General features: G+C 44.6%; 2 protein-coding genes across 5 annotated transcripts; one reads left to right on the forward strand and one right to left on the reverse strand.

Annotated features, from left to right (window-relative positions):
• Nucleotides 1-730: 730 nt before the first annotated feature.
• zhx3a (zinc fingers and homeoboxes 3a) lies at nt 731-14083 on the reverse strand. Of its 4 annotated transcripts, none has more exons than XM_033627138.2 (3): nt 13948-14083; nt 2786-5693; nt 731-2265 (listed from the first exon to the last, which is right to left on the reverse strand). In XM_033627138.2, exons 2-3 carry the CDS (start codon nt 5494-5496, stop codon nt 2232-2234), a joined length of 2745 nt encoding a protein of 914 aa, XP_033483029.1. In that variant the 5' UTR covers nt 5497-5693; nt 13948-14083; the 3' UTR covers nt 731-2231. The 4 variants fall into 4 exon arrangements, with proteins under 4 accessions (XP_033483029.1, XP_033483028.1, XP_033483030.1 ...); XM_033627137.2 differs by having other exon boundaries at nt 13761-14063; XM_033627139.2 differs by lacking the exon at nt 13948-14083 and adding an exon at nt 13160-13665.
• Nucleotides 14084-15678: 1595 nt separating this feature from the next.
• fam83d (family with sequence similarity 83 member D) lies at nt 15679-22083 on the forward strand. The gene is made up of 4 exons (XM_033625957.2): nt 15679-17379; nt 18931-19098; nt 19258-19382; nt 20721-22083. Exons 1-4 carry the CDS (start codon nt 16672-16674, stop codon nt 21613-21615), a joined length of 1896 nt encoding a protein of 631 aa, XP_033481848.2. The 5' UTR covers nt 15679-16671; the 3' UTR covers nt 21616-22083.
• Nucleotides 22084-23441: the final 1358 nt, after the last annotated feature.

A 23441-nucleotide genomic window follows, 5' to 3' on the forward strand; every position in this document is an offset into this window, starting at 1 on the left:
ATATTCTTAAGCTGCAAAAAATACGGACTATATGAACGGAGAGTATGGACAGAGGGCTCTGTCCGTGTCCATATACGTATTTTAGGTTGAGCATAACTGAGCCCTATCAGGCAACCTGATGACATCGCATATTTGGGTTTCAGTACTCTAGTTTTGGGATTTGGGAGACAGTTGTTCATGTCTACTAATATTTTTGAATCATCTTAGACCAAAAGAAATAACATGCATGAATTCTAAAAATGGGTGTAGTCCCCCTTTAAAGATGACATTACACTGGAGAATGAGCTGCAGTGTAACTGGACTCATTACAATCCTGTACATTCCTGTGATTCCTTGTGCTCTTAGGAAGGATTTCACTTTGCTGGCAACACCTGGCAGGCCTTTGCCCCTTTCTTTGCCCACAGTGCACACCCTTCCTAGAATAGAGAAGCTCTGGTCACCATCTGCATACATACCTAAAAGGCAAAATACCTCACACACACCTTGCAGCCAGAATAAATGGGTTATTCTGCAGCGATTGCCTGTCATGGAAACAGACCCATTATTCAGCTCTCAGCACAAACTGTATTGTCAGCTGCTCGCCAGCAGGTGAGGCTGTATGCATTCCTCCAACCCCAGCCCCAGTACACGTTTCTTTCACATTCATCACACTGAATAATTTGACTGTTTCCATGGTATAATTCATATTCACTCCTGGTGCATGGTGCTGAGCAAAATAATGAGACGTTAGTGCTTGGTGAGTATTCAGTTTATTCTGTAAAGATTCAGAAGTGTAGAAAGGATGATACAACAGTGCTTTATGATCAGACTATTTCATAAAAGTTTTTTTTTTTCTTTTAAGTGATCATTAACACCGTAAGTCCAGATTCCATTTATCTCAAACCAAAATAAATTTGTAACATTCGACACAAGTGCATACACTGCTGGTAGGAGATCAACCTCCAATTTCACTTTGGATGGTATAGCACCGTTCTTAGCTATTAGCAGCTTGACAAAGATGCAGCTTAATAGGATTCATGTAGTGACTGTATGTTTATATAAACACAAGAAAATTCAGAGGAGAGCAAAGATCTCCTCATTTGGCTCTCTAGCTAGCACAATATCTCACTCTGTCAGTGTCTAGGGATCAAATTGATAATTTTGCTTTTAAACAACATTTTGCCAGTAACAATATTTGATACAATTACAGCTTAAAGTTAAACATCTCCAAGTGTACAGAAAGCAGCACAAGATTTTTTCACAGATATAGACGAACAGTGACCATTGATGCACTGGCATGTTTTTTTTTCTTTCTTTTTTTTTTTTCAGGACAGCACAGTAGCTGGAAAGCAAAGTGATGGACAGACAGGTCATATAAACACATGGACAGAGCTGAGTAAGGCAACGTTAGCGTGACAGGCTTCTCTCTGTTCAGTTTGCAGGGCAGTGTAGTGTATTGATCTTGACGGAGCTGTCAATACCTTTACTGTGGGGCAGTGTGATTTTTAGCATTGCTGTCTTCATTAGTGCATTGTATATAGTCTCTTGCGTGTAGCTGAACTGCGAAGTGATCACCAACATTTATACAGATCTAAATAAACCATGTTTGATTGCATCTGGACTTACAGTGACTATAGAAGAGTAAATAGAATTGAAAAACCAAATAACGGAAAAAGTAAAATTCAAGGCAGTGCTGAAGTACTGGTTGCTAAAAAAGTAAAAAATATCACAAAGCCAACAATAACATTTCCTTGACACATCTTTTGTTTGTCCAGTCAGTACAAACCCTCTTTAGTGCAGTTTCAATCATATATATATATTTCTCCCTCTGACCCCAAAACAATATCTCTCGGCCCTATCCTATCCTATCTTCGCTCATTCAAGTCAGTTTTCCAGTCAGTGTGCGTCTTTTCTCGTTCTTTTCTTTGATCCCTCGTACTGACCTCATTGTGCACCCTCCCCACACAACCACAAAGAAGCATGAAAGGCTTAAACATCACAGGACTCAAAGGTGAGAAGTTCTTTCTTTTGACGATGGCAGGAAGTGATGGCAGATGGAAGAGGAGGAGGCGGAGGAGGAGGAGGAGGAGGAGGAGGAGGGGTGGGGGGTATTCACAGTTACAGTCAGAGTCCAACGGTCCAGCTACAATCACATCTGCTGTCATTATGAACACTCTTTTTTAGACCACGGCCAGGGGAGCGAGCCAGCCTTTAAAACATCATGTTCCTCTGGCGAGATCGGGCTTGCTTCATCACACCTCCAGCAGCTCCATCCTCAGGCGATCCCTGTCAGCAACACACAAAAACACCACATGCAAAAATTGTGAAGGCATGACTGGAAGGTTCCTGCTGTATTGCATGGCAGTTGCACAGGTGAGGTGCTTTTTTTGGGGAGGGAGCATTGTAAAAAGATGCCTGTGTACGGGTTAACTTGCCTCTTGGAAATCCATCTCACCAAAGACAATTGTCATGATTTATTCACATATATTAGCATGCGCTCAATCTATAATTCAGCGGCCCAGACTCCTACTTATCTAAAAATAGCTTCTTAAACACAGATCTTTGATTGCCTGAATAAGCTACTCAGCATGAGTACCTGTACACACTTCTTCTGCTTCCTTTTTACTGTACATCATGCAACGACGACTACAAACAGCAAGCTGTCATGCTTTCATCACTCCACCTGGCTTACATTGTTTTTGTTTTTTTGATTGATAAATAGCACTAAGCTTGTAAATTATCACAAGGCACTGTGAATGAGCAGTGTATCTCACGTCTTACTTTATCACACTTATGATTACAGTACCTGGCCTGATTGGCATCAGTCTGTTGTTCGATGAGTGACTGATTGGCCACTGGCTGCTGGTGGTCCTCCGCTCTCTCTGACCAGGGATCTTGCAGGACTCCCGGCTGTGCTGACTCATCAGCTCGGCCTCGCTCTCCGCTCCCCTCGGACCCCATCAGACCCAGCAGCGGTGAGTATGAATCCTGCCACACAACCCGCTGCCCTGAGTTCAGTTCTGCTTCTCCTTCAAGGTGCTTGTTCATGTCTTGCTCAACAAGTTTCCTTTTGGCCGCTGGAGAGTCTTTGGGTGACTCAACTTCAGCGTCTCCAAGCCCCCTCCCTTCCTCTGGAGCAGTCGGTCGTTGATAGGTCTCCAGCCACTTCAACTGCCCGTTCTTGTGGCTGTACCGGCTGTCGCTGAACCAGCGCACCACCTCTGACTTGGGAAGGCCAGTCTGGACGCTTAAGTCTTCATACTGCTGACTGCTGGGCCAGCGGGTGCTGGAAAAGACCTGTCGCAGGATGTGCAGCTGCTGGGGGGTCTTATTGGCCCAAGGGGGTGGGAAAGACTGCTGAGAAGCACACACCTCAGCTAGGTCAGACCTATGTTCTTGATTTACAATCTCAGATGTGGTATCCGGTTCATTCATCTTCAGCCTCTTGAAGTTGATCTTGATGGGGTCAATTTTCAGCTCGGGGCAGCTTCTGTCCCCGGTAAACGGGTCCTCCTCCTTTATGAGCTGCTGTAAGATTGACATGCCTTTGATGGGAAAGTCCTTGTTGCATTTACCCTCATCTAAAATAGATGAGCTGCTTTTTGTAATGACAGTAGTGCTGGTGCTTTCGGTTGGGGATTTGCTGGCATGATTCAGGTTAGGGACACTGTCATTACAGGTAGTACTGGGGTAATCATTGCTAATACTGCTGTTGTTGGTCTTGTAGATGCAGTTGTTGTGTTCGTCGTCAGGCTTTGCGGCGTGAGCCTCCTCCTGTGGACTGATGATGCCGCTGTTATGATTGTTACAGGTGACATTGGATTTGCTGGTGTTGTCGATGATCACTTGACCCTTGGTACTATTTGAACCTTCCAATCCAATCGGTAAACTGTTGCTTTTGACGTTTGGTTTCCCGTTGGTGTCAGCAACACAGTGCTCATCATTATTGCTAATGTTGGTAGAGCAAGTGGCAATGCTGTTGATGCTGTTGGTTGGGCTGCTGTTATGCACCGGTTTCCGGGTGACAGTCTCACCACCATTACTACTGCTGGAATAGCTGCTGATGCTGCTGCTACTACTGCAACTACTGCTGCTACTGCTGCTTCGACTGCTGCTGGTGCTACTGACACAACCACTGCTCCCAGCCATATCTAGGCCGAGGCCATTGCTCTTGTCTGGCTCCACAGTGGGTTGAGTATTCTTTGTCAGTACCTGTGTTGTTCTGACTACAGATGGAAACTTTGGGGGAACGATTGGAGTAGAATACGAGACCCTAGTGACATGGGGGTTGGTTGACATGCTCGCCTGTGTGGCCATGACCCCGACAGGCCTGGGTTTCATACCGCCGTAGGGAACTTTGGCCATCTGAAAGTTTGGTCCTTTTGAGTCTGGATGGGCAGTGACAGTGTGGTGGGTTACAATGTGATTGACGTGCTGCTGTGTAGCGGGTTGCTTTTTAGGTGCGCCACCCTGGAACACTGTGTTGAACATCTTCCTCCTGGCCTCTTCAATCTCTTCAGGAGACCAGCTTATGCCCTGCTTGAGCCTTTGGGCAGTAAACCACAGTTTGATCTGCTCTTCAGGGAACTCCGAGACCACCGTTAGGTAGCAGAGTTCGGCTTTGGTCGGGTAGGGGAACTTGCCAAAGGATGTCTTGAGAAAGCTGCTGGTGTCCATGGCGGCATCGTAGGTGGGGATGCTGCTGAGAGGGATCATCACCTTTGGAAGGTCTTTATTGGAACCAGAGGACGGGGGGGAGTAAAGGGAGGGAGTGTGCTGGTGAAAGACTTGGTTGGACACTGTCGTCTTAATCACATGAGCGACAGTGGTCCTCGGCATAGCTGGGGCGCCAGAAACACTGAGAGCCCCGTTTTGGAGTTCAGGCACATTTTTCAGCATGCTGGGGTCTACATCCTTTCCAGTGTCTATCTTCCGTACCTCAACGGTGTGAGAAACCACAATCTTTTTGTGCTCACCCTTAGCTTTCATCATCTTTGCAATCGGTGTTTTGGTGAGGGAGATCCCAGATTCTCTGAAGTCTTCTCCGCTGTCTGTGAAGAGGCTTTGCTCAACTGTTGTTACTCCATCCCTGTTGTTGACAGTCAGGGAGGCAGTGACCAAGCCCTCCATTATCTTAGGGTGGGCGTTAGCATTATGCAGAGCCAGAGCCTCAAAGCGGACGACTGACACCCCACAGTTCAGGCAGTAGAAGGTGGGCTGGGCCCTGAAGTCTAAGTGGCAGTTGTGCATGTGATCCAAAAAGTAGTTTAGATCTCTGGACTCGAAACGGCACTTTGGACAGCTGTATGTACCTCCTTTCTGCATCTCGCTGCCACTTTCAGATTTGGAGGAGCTGTGAGAAAAGTGGCCAGACTCTTCTCCAGAGATGCTGAGTATGCTGTCTTCTGGGATTGTTGGTAGGAGTTCTGGTAGCGAGCCCAGTATGATTTCCTCACGCACATGTTTGGATTTGGATGGTATCATGCAGGGTACAGTGGATTTCCTCTTGCTGGCCATCGTGCAGCTTTGTGTAGATGGGAGAGTGAGTGATTGCTTGTCCAGTATGATGAGAACAGAGGGCGGGTGGAGAGTGGAGAGGGTTGAATGGAGTTTAGTGTCATGGACCAGCCACTATGATATCACAGTGTTGCTTCATGCCCTCTGCCACTTCAGGACTCCTGTCACATGGACGAGTTTAACAGCTCCCAGGGAACCTGTGAGGAGAGAGCACAAAAATGAGAGACGTGTGACTCTTTCAGCGCATCGTTAATTTTTTAATTACAGAGAGAGAAATCACGCCTGAGCATTGTCAAAATGACAGCTTAAAACCTGTGTTATATGGATTGCAGATTTATAGTCTGGTGAAAACAAAAAGCATCTGAAATATTAATACATGACATATTATAGTAAGCAGGATGTAGAAGAAGCTAAAAGCCCCACACAGGGTAATAAGTGTAGGTGGAAATACTGTGTGGTAAGTGTAGGTAGTATTTATCAGCAATTAGAGCACCAAAGTAAAAGAGTCTAGGGCTTTCCTTTTGAAAAATGCCTTTTGTATTATGCTCATAATAAAAAACGAAGGTTACATTAATTTACTGTACAGAAAGAGGTAAGGTGGACTTGCTCACTAGACACATTATTTTTTAAAAAAAGGCATCAGAGTTCATGGACAAAATAACTAATGCTTTTAAATTACACGTGGCTGATTTCCTAAATACTGAAAAATATTTCAACATTAAATGTATCAAGGAAATCTCCAAAGAAAAATAATAAAAAATACTTGAGGGCACCACACACTCCTACACTCCCACACGCCTGTGAGTGGTCTGGTTATTTACTTGGATTTACAGACTCCTGTCTAGCTGTCGCTTTTTATGAATTCAGAAAAAAGAGCATGGTAATCGACAGAGACAGAAAAGACAGTCTAATTCACTGTTGCCATAGGTTCGGCTCTTCTAATTATTGATGTCCACAGATTTTTTTCAGTAAAGCTTCATGATATTAACAAAACATGTCGTCAAAATGCTGGTTGGCACCGAGACTAAAGCTGAAGTTATTATCATATAAATATGCTGTGTTTGAATCAGTGTTTGGATCTTTGTTGCCAGATGCCACCTGCCCCTCTCCAGGAAATCGTAAATATCACTAAATAAATATCGTCCACAGACTACGATGGGGATTTTGCACCTATTGAGTGGGATGCACTTCACCACTGCAAATTGATAGTGCTGGGTGTATCTAACCTTACCAGCTGTTCCACATTGTCTGCAACAATCACAAATATGCAAAAATATGCACACAGGTATGTTTGTCTACAAAAAAAATATTTGTTAAGCTTGTCTGGTAAGTATCAGTATTATTGTTTTAAATGATGTGATTTTTTTAGAGGTGGAATGGGGACATTTTAAAATATATATATGTTCAAAATCTGTCACATGCTGTAGGTTGTGCAGTCCTATTTGTCTTTGGTTTGATATTGTAAATCAGACATGATATGAAGGTTAAGTGACTTTGTGGAGAGGGTGAGCATGGAGCTTGGATGGGAGCCATATGTTTTACATTGGATGTTACAGTGTACCTTCACAGCATAATGTAGTGTCAAGAGGGGAAAGCAGGTGACCAGTGTGTGTGTGTGTGTCCCAGCAGTCAGCCAACAACAGTACAGTTAAAGACCTGGAACATTCTCATAAGGTCTGAGAAGGTTACTGCAAACATATCTGAAGCCTTTTACAAGTTGCAGGTTCAAACCATTTCATCCTACACGTGTTCAACAAGCAGCATGGCGGCGCATGCATGCATACAAACACAATACACACATCACCGGGCGCACAAATCCATTAGCAAACCACATCCACAAGCCTTCGCTTCCAATAACACTGCAGTCATGAGGATGGATACGGATTGTCTCTGCAGACTTCGACATTTCTCCTCTTTTTTCTCTCTGCATTACCAAGGAAAAACACGCCTCTGTTCTCTCACAAAGCCACAAATATTCAACAAAGTTTGTAGGACAAGACGATGGATGTGCTCCAGCCAGTGTTTCATTAGCGATACAGCTGGTTTTTATAGTCCTTTTAACACTGGAAAGCACAAAACATGTAAAACAAATGATGAGAGAAAAATATCAAAGTGGAGACGTAGCTCTGCACCCCCTGCCCTCTGCATGAACCTTTGACACACACACACACAGCCTCTGTATATCAATCTTTCTTTCTGAGACTGGAGAAGCATTGATGTGTGACATGCTGCTGAAAACTAGTCTCACCCCATTATCATCTATCCATATCACCCAGGCTTTACCTTCTGCAAGCTTATCATACTGGGAAAAACATCAGCTGCACAAATTTAACACCAAAATTCTGGGACCTGGTGAAATCAAGCATTCCTCAACATTTTGTACTTTATTTTGTTGTCTATAAAGAAAACAATTTCTCATACTTTCAGCATATTTTCTTTTGTCACGCTGCGTTTGTACACAGTGAAAAGCACTTTCACAGACTTTAGTTTTACTGCATCCACGTGCATGTTCACCATGGCCGGCTGGTTGGTAAATAAAAGATGAACCTGTTCCAGAATTAAAACCCTCAAATGACTGCCCGACAGTACACACTGATCCCAGACAGACTGTGTCGTCCTCCTTGTATCTACCTCTTTTTTATTGCTACTGACGGCTGCTGTTTTCTGACAGAAAAAAAAAACTAAAACAAAACAAACAACCAAAAAAAAAACTAGGTCACCAGCATCTTATGCAGTAATCCCGGTTCACTGCATCCAGACACGGGCATGTGCTGTATGTTTTGCTGGCGTGTCCTCTGACGGCACACTTGATTAACCCCTGTTGAGGACACGGCGTTCATTGAGTTTGTTCTGCGGAACGAGGGATTTAGAAGTCAGCTTTCACGCAGCAGAGGGACGTAGTCATGCACATCTGAAACATCTGTGTGAGAGATGTCACAATGCTATAGGACAAATCAGTGTTGGCTCAGTTTAGCTGTGCTGAAGTGATTAATTCTGTTTGTCCCACAGACAGCACAGCGTATGTCAGGATGTGTCAGAAAATAAAGTGACAGAGAAGGTAACTCAGTCACGGCGGTGGCATGCAACTAGTGTAGAAGCCGCCCAGAAGGGACGCCGGTCTGTGACGACGAGACAGACACTGGCCTAATACAGAAGCTCTCCCACCCCAGAAAAACACTGCACTTCCTGCATGAGAAAACCCAAGACAAGCCAAAAGTTGAGAAAGGTTACATAAAGAATCAGGTCACCTATCAAAAGAATGGGCTGCTTTATCTGGTGAGCGAGACGTGCGATCAGACACAAGACAAGGGCTTCCCAGACAGGGAGCCATTGAATGGTTCCCTCTGAAAAGCCAGGCCTTGTGTTTCAGCGTCGAGGTAGACAACGCTCAGACGATCACTGTCCCCAGTGTGTCGTATGTCCTCGCACTGGCACTGGATCTGTGGCACAGGGGGAGGAAACTCTTTTCATCTGAGCGGACCAGGGGAGTCGTATCTGAAGTGAGGGAAAGTGGCAGAGCTCTCAGACGTGCTTTCTGAACACCCACGCTCAGCGTAAGCAGAGGGGCCTTGTTCGCTGAACTAAAACCACGTCTGAACCATTCAACTTTTCAAAAACAAGCGTTTCAAAACAAATGGGATTAGGCTAGGTTTAAATTCTGATGGGATTTATACGTTCCGCCTCATTAAATAGCAGCTTTAAGATTTACAGGAGGGCCTCCCTTATGTGCTCTTACACTGTCATTTCCATAACAATATTATATTTACATCTCATTAATATTTAATTATATTCTTTATACTTTTACATGGCAAACAGCTGAGTGTGCTGCTCCCATTTCAGCAAACCAATTGAAGGAAAGCAGCATGTATTCCCTTTCATCACCTCATAAACTGCTGCAGTAATTACAATATTACAACAGGAAAAACATGCCCAATCTACAGCGAGCTGCCACCAGCGGAAAGGGAGGCGAGGCTGCAAAGTGGTTGCAAAACATTAAAATTTAATTCAAAACAGTCCACTGATTCAGACACTCCCAGATTGTTGGGTCACCTACAGTTGACATTAACAAACAGAGATTGGTGTTTTTGTTGTGCCACCTGTCACATGAATGAGAATGCGAAGGCTGGAGGAGGAAGAAGGACAAAGGAAGACAAAACTCAGACATTTGGGAGTGAAGTGAGAGGATGACTGATGATGATGACAGGCTCTGCTGTTTCAATATTCCTCCCTGCTGACACCTCGTAGGCACACATCTCTGCACACACTCCTCACACACTCCCTCCTCACCTCCGCAACATTTAGCACCTGCACCGTTCTGAAAAATCTTTCTCTTTGAAATGAATAACTGGCAAGGAGTCTCTTGATGCGACAGGCGCAGAAGAGCTTAAAAAAAAGGCATAAATTCTCTCACTTGTGACAATATTTGTTTTGCGTGTAATTTGTTTTGACATTGATCCGCGGCTGTCTTGAGAGTCTGCTTCAAAAATCAGCCAAAAAATGACCTGGTGTCCGCTGGGGGTTGGGGCAGAGATGGGGAACTCCTGACAGATACATTTGAATGATCAAAAAATCTGTTTAGCGGGAACATTTTCTGCCAAATGTCCATTAAATAGATTAACGTCATGTGAGTGGATCAGCTGGACACCCAAATATAAGCCAGAGACAGAGAGCAATTACTGTCTTGCACAGAGAAGAGATTGGGAACAATGGCGCCTCATTTATAAGGGAAACGTGATCCAGCGCTGGGAGCCTTTAGACGGCTGACTGTCGAATTGTGATTATTCTGTTTCCTGCGTGTCTCCTGTGTCCATCATGCTGCCACGGTGGACTAATGTGGGCTTTTTATTGACAGTAAGGGTGGACAGGTTTCAGTTTGGGGACATCTTTGTGCGTGAATGGCACTGTACGCCTGCCAGCATGAATAAGTGTCGGGCTCTAGTGTTACGTGTGCTGAAAAACAATTCAGAGTCATCAGGGTCCTTAGCACAGTGCTAGTACAGCACACCAGTCCAAGCCGTCTTCACCGCCTGTCCAGCTGAAGACACACCGTGGCTTCAGTGTGTAGTCTCCGTCTCTGCTGCGGGCTCTTCCTTTTTTTCTACGTGGGTGTGTTTGTGTGCGTATTAGTGTCTGAATGTCTGAGTTGCAGGTGTTGTCAGCCATCTCATTCTCCTCCTTCTCCTCCTCACACACACACACACACACACACACACACAAACACACACACACACACTCTCCCCCCTTACCTCCATGACTGCAGCCTCGTCCACTGGGAGACCGGTCGGTGGTGCCACTCATGTGTTAACATCGCCATGGCAACCCCTCTCTTCCCCTTGCCCACCACGCCACACACACAGCGGAGTCACTCGCCCACACCCACCAACCTCAAGACATACACATACACACACACACACACACACACACACACTGAATTCCCTGGACTGCATCCGGTGCAGGACAAACTTAATCCACATGCTCTGCCAGCCATCTTTGAAAAGTCCATTCACGGGTCAGGTCTCTTTCAGATAACTTCGGGTGAGGTCCGCAACAACAACTTGGGTTTTTCTTTCCCAATCAGGTCATGGCGACGCGGCTCCACTGTTCTTATGTTTACGACAGTGGTGGATGAAAGAAATATCGCAGCGGTACGTGCTGCAAATGACCTCCTGTCAGTGTTATTGTCTTGCTAAATCAGTGCAGAGGCCTGGAGACTTAGGCGGTACAGTACATACCTACAGCACTCTGTCTGTCTGAGCATCTTTGTTGCATGGTCCTGTTTTGTGTTAGGGTGAGCGCTCACTGCTGAAATCTCACATTGTTCTCCGAACCCTTCTATCTGTGGCCCAGATGAATGACAGACAAATAAACCATGGTGCGCAGAGAAAAAAAAAATCTGAGTCATGCATCCTTTTAAATCACTTTTGATGAATAACTTCTTCAGTTCTGTAGCCAAGACTACAGGCATTCATTTGGCAACTTAAGAAGAAAAAGGAAGAAAGATGGCGGCGTACCGCACATTGTACTGTCCATCCTAAAATGGCTGACATCACAGCCTCCTATAACTGCCAAAGCCTTGCAAATGCCAGCTCCTGCTGACCAAACCTTTCTTGCATGGGACAGAGAAAGTGGCAGGGGCTCTTTCCCCACTAGCCCCAAGGTTTTTTCCCCCCTCTCAGAGCTTGAGCGTTTCTTTTGGTTGGAACTGTGCAAACATGCTGTTTTAGTGAGGCTTTTGAGCGGTCTGGGCTTCGATACGGCATTGGTCCGATGACAAAAGCAATACCAGAAAGGATGAAAGACCCAAATAAAAGTGAACCTGTATAGAACGCCGTCCTTTCTGGTGGGAGAAATAGGACTCAGCATTGTGGTTCGGAGAATTTTCTGTGAGGATCATGAGGTATGCCGCTATCATGAATGCTTGTTTGTACAAAAACGGCTGTAAAATAGATCTGGTTGGCATTAGATTAGATTCATTTTCTTCTCTAAACTCAAGGAATGTTATACACTCCATGTCAACTAAATCTGCAAATCATGACCATATGACCTTCCTCGGTATTCTCTGGCAGGGGATTCATTTTGAGCTGTGGGGGACGCACAAAAACATAACATCTAGTGTGACTGTTGTTAGAAATCAGAACACCAAATCCTGAAAAGTACAGTATTCCAGGTATACGAGGGGCGGCATGTGCAGAGACGCTGTTTTGCTGAAGGGGAGTGGGCAGTCTTGGCCCACTACATTGTGTCTGTGTATACAAACACTCTGCTGTGGCCATAACGAAAACTGTGAGCTGTGCCTAATTGCAGGGAGTGAGGGATGAAAGGCAATATGCCTGGCCTCATTAGAGCAGTTCCGAGAAGGGAGATGGAAGACCGTTCCCAGGGATCCACAAAGGGAATTGACATTCCCCCAGTGTAAGCGTCCTGCTGGAGTGAAATCCTCCACACACACTGAACTCACCGGGCCAAGCTTGAACCCGATCTGCCGGATCCGCACAGCAAGAGCTCATTTACCTTTGTTTAGCCGGTCATCACACACGCCTGAAAATTAACTATCGGAGTGCACAAATAATGTCCACTGGACTCTACTCTACACTGGGAGTCACTCCGCTCCACAGTCCAAACACCTACTCCCTCAGGAAAACCTCAGTGGCAGAAGTGTTGCGCAGTCATTTCCATGACCTACATTATATGTAACAAGCTTACATGGTTAAATAATTAAAATACGTTCCCAAAAATTGCCAGTGATTCATGCCTGTCTAGCTGGCTGCTGCGGGAATAATATGGGGTTGTCTCTTGTGTTATGGACACTGGACTCACACATGATCCACAGAGGCAACATTAGTCAGCACAGAGGTCCCTCCCCTAAAGGCAGAGGGAGACACATGGCATTCAAAGCTGGCTCAATATTTATCTCCAGATAGAAAATGTGACCGAACAGGAGCTGGTATTTTTTAACACAATGCCTCACTGATAATCCACAGTTTGCAAAATATCTGCGTATTCCTGAAATGAGCAGCTCCTCTTACTGTACTGTATATGTTTCAGTGTGTGTGTGTGTGTGTGTGTGTGTGTGTGTGTGTTTGAGTGAGTAGGGCAGCAGCACATGTTGGCAGAAGGAAGAGGAGGAAATGAAAGAAAAAGAGTCCTGTGCATACAGGCCTACCTTTCTGCTCAGGCAAGAGGAAGAAATGTGTAGAGAGTGAGCGATCAATAGATGAAAATTGATACTTGGCGTGCAGTTTGAACATCTATGGACTCGGAGGCTTCTTATATCAGTCGATAAGCCTGCTATAGCACTGTGTTCAGAAGTCTTTTACAACTAAAAAGCACTCACACTCGCGGCACAGTGGGGAAATACAGCGCGTTGTGCAATAAAATAAGCAGATACGCCACATTGTATAGCGCGAGAGGGAGCGCAAATTCAGCCAGACGGAGGATCCGTTGTTGCAACTGTAACAAACTGACGAGTTAACCCGTTTCACTCCATTCACAAGGCTGTGGGGCAACACACTGCCTCGGAGCCTACTTGCCAAAGGCGATCTGGCACTCTATATAACCTTATGAATATTCCCAAAAATCCTCCACCCCCCTCCTCCACCTACTGTCGCCATTTTATACATTGGCGACTTCATATAAACTGCCTTGACTACAGCACCAGATGAAAATTCAATATTCAATAGCGAGGCTTAATTTCAGTAAACAACTTTGGAGATCGCATAATAATGAGAGGTATTCGCGTTTTGGAAGAGTAGGTGTGTCCTTACCTCAACAGTCGCTGGGAAAAATGGAATCCGACATTAATATATAAATGAATAATTTTGGATTAGCTCCGATCGTTGCGTTTTGAGAAGAAGAGGAGGCGAGCAGGGGGTGGGAGCTCTCCTCAAGTGAACCCGGTGAACTGGCGTGAACCCGTCAGTGACCACGGCAAGGTACATTACATTACATTACCTTTCCACCCCTCAGCCACACTGTATGGAGACGGCAAAACAACTATGGTCGGCGGTGCAGGACGAGGCAGCTCCAAAAAAATTATAGCGAGTGTATTTCCTATGAACACGTGATTCGGAGCGTCATCCAAAATCCAAAAGCCCTTTCATCTAAAATTTTGGAGAGGGGCGGGGATGAGATGGGGATGTGTGTGTTCGTGTGTGTGTGTGTGTGTGTGTGTGTGTGTGTGTAGAAGGGGGAGGAGGGGGGGGGGGGCGGGGGTACGTATACTGAGCCCAGTGCACATTTGGGTATGTCGTTATAGGGGTAAGGCAGTGCTCTCACAGATTGGGTTATACATAGCTACAATGGCGCCGCGGAGCAGGCAGAGCAGATGGATTGTATTGTGTAAATTTGGGATTTAACAGGAGTTCAGTGATCTGCCGTTTCGGTGAGCTTCATCACCCAAAAGGTCCTCTTAATTAGGTCACATGTTTTTTCAGTAGATGCCTGCCGTCTTTAGAAAAAAAAAATCTCTTGATGGGCTACTATGAATATGAATCGTTGTGGGAATTGTCATTTAAAGTACAAGCCTATTAGCCCACCGGCTTAAAATAGACTTTTACGCACACGCGTAAAAGCGCTAGACCAATTTACGCAGATATACAGTAAATCCATCCTAGTTGTTCATGTCCACTTTTATAGATAAACACAAGATAACATTTTCTGTTTATCTAATTACTAATCTTAGTTACGTATTATTGTGCAGAATAGGGGCTCTACGGCTGTGACCCTCTTGACCTTGCTGGCCTTCCGTGCGTAAAAGCGCGCTGAGAAAAGCGCAGTGGACTACAATAGGCACAAGCTTAAAATGAGGGTTTATCAGAAAAAAGATAAATGGAGAACAAATGTTATTTTTTTAAAGGATATTAAGAAAACAAACCAACAAGAGAAGTGGAATGTTGTTGTAATAGTACAGAAATTGCATTATGTATGCTTAAAAAAGATTATAATGAACACTATATCTTTGCTTAGAATATTACTGTACTATGACAGATTAAAAATGTGTACAGTTGTCTATATGTGTAAGAGCAAATGCAGCAAAAATACACCACCTTCAATTTCTGTTGTAAACTATGGACATATAGGGTTACTACAGGCCTCCATTATCCAGGAAACATGGATTTGCTCTTCCCTCCCAGTTTGTCCTGACTGGGTTCAGACGTTGCCTGTAGCTGTGGTTGTGTACAGTCAGGATAAACAAAGATTATCTATCAGGAAGATGAATCACTCAAAACACAAACCCAGCCCGAGGTTTCGGTCTGCAACATTGAGGCGTGTAGTGGTGTGTATAATCTGGTAAGGATTCGAAAACGTGTATCACATATGACAGAATGTACATTTTCTTGTGACAGTGATACATCTGTTATATAAGATGGTACTATGGTGATCAAGCGATGGACAGGATACCAGCAGTCATGGCTCATCACCATATTTTATGTTTTACTTGTTAGCATGTTTGTAACCACACAGGCTTGCATTATGTTGGACTGTCTGTCGGATTCCTCTGCTTCTGTTGGCACAATCTCCTCTATTGCAGGTTTGCCTTTCTGTCCCAGTAGGCCTATACACAGCAGGACATTATCCCAGATGAATACTGATTAGAGCGTCCCAAGACAGTGCACAGAACATATTCTTCGTAATTATCCTCTAAATTATAAACCATGCTGGTGTGTTTAGGGTTGCAGGTTTACGGTTTATTTTCCATGGCTGCAAATTTAGGCAAAAGCTTGAGGTTGTGTTGCCTGTTCCATTGAAAGGTCGACAAAGGTGTCACCAAATCAACTTGACAGATCTTCATTAATAAATTTAGACGGTCTGTAAACAGGGTTATTAGTGTGTAATGTAAACTGTGTGTGGCCAGATAATAAAAAAGAATTCTGTAGGAGGTAACCTGACAGGGTATACAAACAGGCCTGATAGAAGGAAGCGAGGTTGTATTCAAATAATTTTGTTGTAGTTTGTAGTCAGTTGAAATTAACGCGCAGCATCCACCAGGAGTAGATACTGTTGCTATGGTTACCCACAGCTTGTACACCTTGCACACTGGTTTACAAAGGAAGTGTATGATTTTAATGCACACTTTGTCTGTGACCTTAGCATACATGATACAGCATACCTCTTATATATTATATTTGTATGTTGATTTGCATATATTGTTTTATATATTGTAGGATAATTCATGTTTGTTGTTGCAGACTTCTTATTTGTATTTTCTTGACATTTCTATGCCCATGGTAAAAGAGCAACTGTAACATGTCCAGATTGCCTCCTGGGGATCACTAAAGTACTTCTGACTTCTGATTAGCCTTTTGTCCTAAAAATATATCAGTTTCATAAATAATGTAATGATTCTTAGAGTGCTGCTCCTCTTGACTGCAAACAACCTTTGAGTTCCTCACTGAGACAGCTGACAGCCAAGTGTGCAGACAGGGGGAAATGCTTTCTACGTTTTCATGTTCCTCTAAGGTGAAGGAGAACCCCGTGCCAAAGAGAATATGTTTTGTAATAGAAACTGTGTTCCTACTGATATTGAGGATGCCAGTCTCAAGGAGTCAGAGTCTATGGTAGCAGGGAAAAGCGTCAGAGTGAGAGCTCTCTGATCGTCCCTGCTCTCTGCGGTGTAACCGGATCAGGGCAGAGCAGAGGGACGTACAGGAGGCTTGTTTGCCTCCAAATGAGCCAATGAGACCGGCTGCACATGAGACTGACAGCCTGCCTCAGCGAGCCCGGAGACGCCATTCTGGTCTGGCAACCTCCCGACAGCCAATACGGATCCACGACGGACAGGAACGGAGGGAAAAAACAAAATACGAATTTTGCTTCCTGGAGGTCAAAACGTTACCTGTCACCTGCGACACGGCGGAGTCTCTGAGAGGAGCGAAGAGAAGAACAGCCACAAAAATGGCTCTGTCACAGTGTCTGGACGACTCGCCTCTGAGGCTGGGTCCCAAACGGACCGGGGCCGACGACCTGAACCTGCAGGAGGTGTACAACGAGAGACACCGACTGGCGCTGGAGGAGCTGGTGTCAGGGGGTCCCGACAACTTTCTGGAGTTCCTCAGGAAAGAGAGGATCCCCAACTTTCTGTCGGATGATGAGATGCAGCGGATCCGGAGCGCCGCTGTGCCCGCGCGGTGTGTGTCTCTCCACGGGGAGGACCTGCAGGCGCTGGAGCAGTCGCTCAGCAGCTCCCTGGACTGCTCCTCCGTCACCTACTTCCCCGAGGTGTCGGATGTGGAGCCGCCGCTGCTGGAGCTCGGTTGGCCCGCCTTCACCGCCGGCTCCTACCGGGGGGTCACAAGGGCCGTGGCGCACTTCCAGCCCAGCTATGGGGAGTGCATATATAGCTGCAAGGAGGCTGCGAGACGTATGATTAAAAGTGCCAGAGAGGTATGCACAAAGAAAGTCTTTAAAGCCCAGCTGCATACTTGTTCACCTATAATCACCTTTTATAGGGTAATTCTTTATTTGGCAACTGATTCTATTATTTCATGTAAAGATAACCTGCAGGCACTGATGCCACACGGATATCCCTTAAGGGACACACTGTATACATAAAGCTGTAGTCTAGTTTTGTATTCTTTACAACCCCATTGTTACACATTGTCATATTTCTGTAGCTACAATAGTATTTTCTAGGCCTAAAGGTTACAGTGGTGATATGACAGCATGGTTTTGTGTAGTATCATGCACAAGTGTGGAGTGTGGAGTCAAATTCAAATTGATATTTTATAAAATACCCCCCTGCCACAAAATAAGTGTTAGTATATGTATCTAGTCACTCACTAAAACACTTTTGGAGGGAAACTCAAGTTCTACATCTTGTTTGTATCATCCTTAAAATACATGCCAGATTGTCCCCATGGAATTTCCTTGATCAGTCTGAAATTTTGGAAGGGTTTTTGAAGTCTTGATCAGAACGAAAGCAGTGACCAAAAGGATGAAACAAACACAAAATAGAGCATGAATATTCATGATGACGCTCCTGACGGGAGCTGTCAGTCCAGCCTGTAGATTTGAAAAGAAACATTCCAGCATGAAGGGAGTGTGCGGCTTCAGCAGCACCTCGGGCCTGTGGCGGGCCTGCGTGCCAGATGTGCCTTGACTTGCTTTGCTCCCCTCCATCAAAGTTTGCGTTCCCTCCTCATTAGAGAGCCTTAAACACTGGATTTCCTTTTTGGGTCACATCTTAAAAGCTGTGGTGTGCATAGAGTCTGCTGGCAACCAGTTGAAACCTTAGAAAAATATTCTCATCCAAGTTTAACCATTAGATCATCTGTCCTTTTGTAATGTTAAACCACTCGCTGCACACAGTCTTTATTGTACAACGAGGCCACTGACTGTAACAGCACACCGCGCATCTGCATCGTCACAGTTTGGTTAACAGGAACAGCCTGGTCCTTTTTAATTCAGTGAAATTTAACTCTGTTTTTACACGTCTTCCTGAAAATGAACCCCCACCTGCTATCATCCGCATAAGGTGGGGATCTCCTGACAAAGCTGCATGTGGATAACACCAGTTTAAAGCTATAAATCTGAGCTATGTAAACATCCGTGTCTAATCCTCGACACACAACCTTTACCACAGCATGTGAAATTCCATTCTTCCTCGTGAAAAAGAGAAATCTCAGTGCAAACTGAAGCTCAGACAGGAAAGATGGAGGCGAGCCCTACAGTGCACCTACTTGTCTCCTGTATAAAAGTAACTTGTTTGCTGACCAAGCGTTACTGCTGATTGCCATGGTAACAGACCACAGTCAATAGAAAGCTCATCAGCACACACATTACAGGCAGTGTGTCTGACAGAGATCTGCAGCTCTGTTTGAATAAGGCCTTGCATTTGACAATAATAAAAACACAGTCATGTGCTGCATCTGCGAGAGCACGGCTGCAGCCCTAAAAGGAATTCTATTATATTACCTCTGTAATTTTCCACTGCAGGTGATTGCCATAGTTACAGACTCCCTGACAGACCTGGATATCTTTAAGGATCTTCAGGAGGCATGCTCTCTCCGCAAAGTCCCCGTCTACATCCTGCTGGACCAATCATGTGCTCCTGCTTTCCTCAAGATGTGCAGAAATGTCGGTGTGCGGTTGGATGACCTTCGGGTATGTGGTTGGTTCAGTAAAGCTGGGTGTGGCTCTGTGTGCACAACACGAACATCAGATGGCATCCAATTAAAAAATGTCCTTAAATATTTGATATGTCTGGGTGGGTCTGCATTCATCTCTCTCCTGTGCTTTCTCTTTGTTTTGTAATCCTCATAGCAAATGAAAGTGCGAACCATCACTGGTACAACCTATTACATGAGATCAGGAGCGAGGATTACTGGGGAAGTTCATGAGAGGTTCATGCTGATTGATGGAAACAGAGTGGCTACAGGTTCCTACAGGTAACAGCCTGCTAACCATTTTATCTAAATGCTTTAGCTGCCTATAATGAAGCATGGAGATGCTGAAAACCCACAGGTTTACCAGACTGTGGAGTAAAACATTTTTCTTGCTGGGTTTGGATAATCCTAGCTGCTTACCCTCAGTCACGCATGTTGTTAAAGGGATACTTTGCCAATTTTTAAAAAGCTTTGTATCATAACAGTGTGGGTAGTATGTGTAAATGAACTGTGGTAAACTTCCCAGCCAGATCTCCCCGCTCATCTCTCAGCTCAGATCTGCTGAATGACACGTTTTCACATCATCCAGCAGGTTTTTGCTGGCTCTAGGCCTGTTGTTCGAACTACAGATTGTACTTCTGCATTTCTGTATGCCCGCCACCACAAACACAAAGAGCATAGAAGCGGGCCACGCTGCCTGCTTAAGCAGTGCGTGAGGGCTGAACTGCTGCAACTCGTACGTGTGCAGTGTTCATACAGACGGCATTGCTGCTGCGGTGCTGCTGCAGAGCTGCCTGCTAATATAACTATTCTATTTCCACAATTAAAAGCCAATACTCTCATTTATGGAGCAGTGCAAGCCACTGCATTGCCAACAACATGGTCCTGCAAATATTTCACATTAAAAAGCCTTTTATCAACAGAAATGTTGTCAGAGGGCTTTTATTTTGACATCGAAACAGAAGAGGCTGAGTTAAAAAGAAATACTTATATTTTTTTCCACGTCTATAAGTGATCTAGACATTGAAACTGTAAATATGATTATCAAAAGACCGTTTTCACATTCATTTTCAAACAGAGTATATTTTTGCTGAAACTGAACATGTCACACACAAAAAAATAGGCATGACTCCTGTTCTTTAGATGTTCTGCCCACATGAGCGCACTGCTCATGTGGGCAGTGTGGCCTGGGTGATAAATTCAGATTAAACTCTGATCAAACAGTAAAACTCGCCAGTGCTGATCAATATGTAAACCAAGACTCTGTTACTCTATTGCCTATTTCTTGCCTAAAATGTTTTCAGAAATACGTTTTAGTTTACTGTTTAACTAGAATTCAATTCAATTCATTTGTTACCAGTCAGCTGCCGTATTGTTTTTTGTGGAAGAACGACCAAGCTTGCAATATGTCATCCACCACCACGAGCATGTATTGGTCTGGTGTGGTGCAGTGCATTCTGGATGTTGTAGGTTTTCTACCACCTGAACCAGTGTTTTCTCTGTTCATGTAGCACCATTTTCAAAAGTATTTGTGTCTTTCTACTGCATAGACAGCACAGTTTTATGAGAGGTCCATCTTTCCAGCAGTGTAATACTTCTCTGAATCCCGTCCCTGTGCAGGTTCAACTGGACTGATGGCAAACTACACAGCAGCAACCTAATCGAGCTCTCTGGTCAGATAACAGAGAAATTTGACGAGGAGTTCCGCATCCTCTACGCCCAGTCTCAGCCTGTAAACACTCGAGGACCTCCAAGTGTCCGAAACAGCGGCATCTACGAGCATCTCCTCATCAAACACTCGGTCACTTCCTCCCCTTACCTGACCAGAGAGAGGCCTGTGGAGCCGGTGTGTCTGACCAGCACGCCCAGCCGCAAGCCCCTAAACGTAGCTGTCCAGCCCCTGTGTGAACCCACGATTCCAGATTTCCGTAAAACCAACCCAGTGTCCGACTCCTCCACCATAGGTGAGGACTGGACGGGGCAGCAGCACATGCAGGAGGAGATCCTGGCTGGTAGCAGCACTCGGTGTTTCCTTGCAGATCAGCTAGCAGAGGAAGATCCAGCGACCCCCAGCAATGCCCCCTGCCACGCCTCCACTCAGACCACTCGGTCAGTGACAGACAGTGACACCCAGACTGACCTCAAGCTCACACAACACCCCAACCTTATCACACCAATGAGTACAGTGCCAAACCAGGCCACCTCGCCCTCCTCAGTGTCTCCCAGGCAGATCTCGCCCACCCAGGCAGCTCCAGACGGTACCTTAAAGGAATGCTTCCATAAGCTGACCAAAGAGCGCCAGCACCACTACTCCGCTATCCGATCCAAGCTGGAGCACATGGTGACCACCCTGTCCCAGCGGCGAGAGCTAGTGGACGTCACCAACATGACTCAGGGGCCTGGCGCTCACAGCAGGCAGAGGGTACACAAAGACTGTGAGCAGGAACCAAACCCCAGACTGCTTGTTGAAAGTGCGGGCATGGGCACATGGCCAAGAGCCAGATGTGTACACTAGTTTGTCTTCAGGGATTTCGCTGATGGAGGGTAGTGGGGGGAGAGCTATTGCAAGGTTTCTTGTGGATCCTCTGTTTCAAATAAATGGTTTTGGCTTTTGTAGTAGAATTACAGCTTTGTTCTATTTGTCTTTTAGGCAGCGCCCACTTTTGTCCTTTTCCTTCTGTGTCCTGTCTGTGTCAAAGCAGTTTTTCCTTTAATCGTAACGTGAATTGACAGAAATTATATTTTTTTTCACCAAAGATGTGGTACTGTAATAATTTTTGACCACCTCGATTTCATGAAAAGCATTTACCGAGGCGGTTAGGACTGGATAATATCTGCTGTAGTATGAGTGAAAATGCATTGAAGTGCTGTTTTTGGTTATTTAATCACATTTGGCTGCTGTTACTGCATCTACTGAACAACATTCCAGAGAGCAGCTGGCTCTCACTGCATCTTTGCAAATAAACAAAGTAGTATTTTGCTAGATGAGTGCTCATTTCTTTTGTCTTTTCTAACACTTCCTACATGTTCACCCTTTGTTTTTACTTTTAGCTCCGTTGCAGTTGAAATTGCAATCAAATCCTTGTGAAGAATATTGCAGAAAAAAATTGCTTCAAAGTTGCAGGATATGTGAGGACACAAAGTGACTTCCTGAAGAGAACGAGCACCTGCGCCTCATGCACTGCAGTGCTGTCATGCAATTAGTTGAGAGAGAGCATCTGTGATACTGGCACCTCTGCTGATTATGTAGCCAATCACAGCTACTGTCCAGGCTGGATTTGGAGAAGAATCTCTGTCACAGATTACAAACATAGATTAGGATGAACTCTGAATGAACTCTTGCACAGTTTGAATTTTACAACCGTTGTTTTCTTGCTGTGATAATATCGTCTTTTATTATATTGTGTATATGAAATGTACCACACAGATTTGTGTTATCAGTCCTTGAAAAGGGGATTCAGATGTCTAAACAGATAATTTTTATGCAGCATTGAAGCTCATAATTAGCATTTATGCAAAGCTCTTTATTAACAATAATTTACTTAAAGTAATCCTGAATCTCCACACACACTGAACCACAGTTCTTCATGGGCACTGTGTGCTGCTGAGACTCACACAAACAGTGTTTCCGTCTTCCTATCTCACACTGAAGCACAAAGGTCATACTGTGAATGATCAAAGCATGTCAGTGTCTCAGCTGTGGCGAAATGTGCAGTCAGAATGCCCCAACGCATAAATGTATGACTCACTCTGAGCTTTATGTGACTAATGTTTAACTATACTGAGGAGATGAGGTGTAAATGTATCATATCAAGATGTACAGATAGCTTTAACCACAGAGAAAGGAAACCTGTTGGATGTAGTTTCTGTACGTGACGGACAGCAGGTGATCAAAGGATTGTGTTTACAGATGAACTTGAGGTTGACGTAAACTAATGACTTTAAATAACTTTCCTCCCTGCAGACCAGCAGTTTTACATGTAGGAAGCAAACTTTTAACAGCAAGCAAATTTTCTTCTTTTCACTATTTATTGTACAATAGAGTGCATAGAGTTATACAGAGGAGCACAACTAATGCACATAAAAATTGATGACATAAAAATAACTCTATGCATAACTTCATTATTTTATCCTATCAGACATTTGTGTGAAATTTTGTCAGTTAGCATATGAATTCTGGAGTTGTGGCCAAAAACATGTTTTGTGAAGTCACAGTGACCTTTGACCACCAGATTTAAATTGGTTCATAGTTGCGTTCAAATGGACATTTGTGCCAAATTTGAGTAAATTCCCTCATAGTGTTATTGAAATATCGCATTTAGGAGACTGGGATGAGTGGAC

The sequence above is a fragment of the Epinephelus lanceolatus genome, chromosome 1 (assembly GCF_041903045.1).
Source record: "Epinephelus lanceolatus isolate andai-2023 chromosome 1, ASM4190304v1, whole genome shotgun sequence".
In the NCBI taxonomy this organism is placed as follows: Eukaryota; Metazoa; Chordata; class Actinopteri; order Perciformes; family Serranidae; genus Epinephelus; species Epinephelus lanceolatus.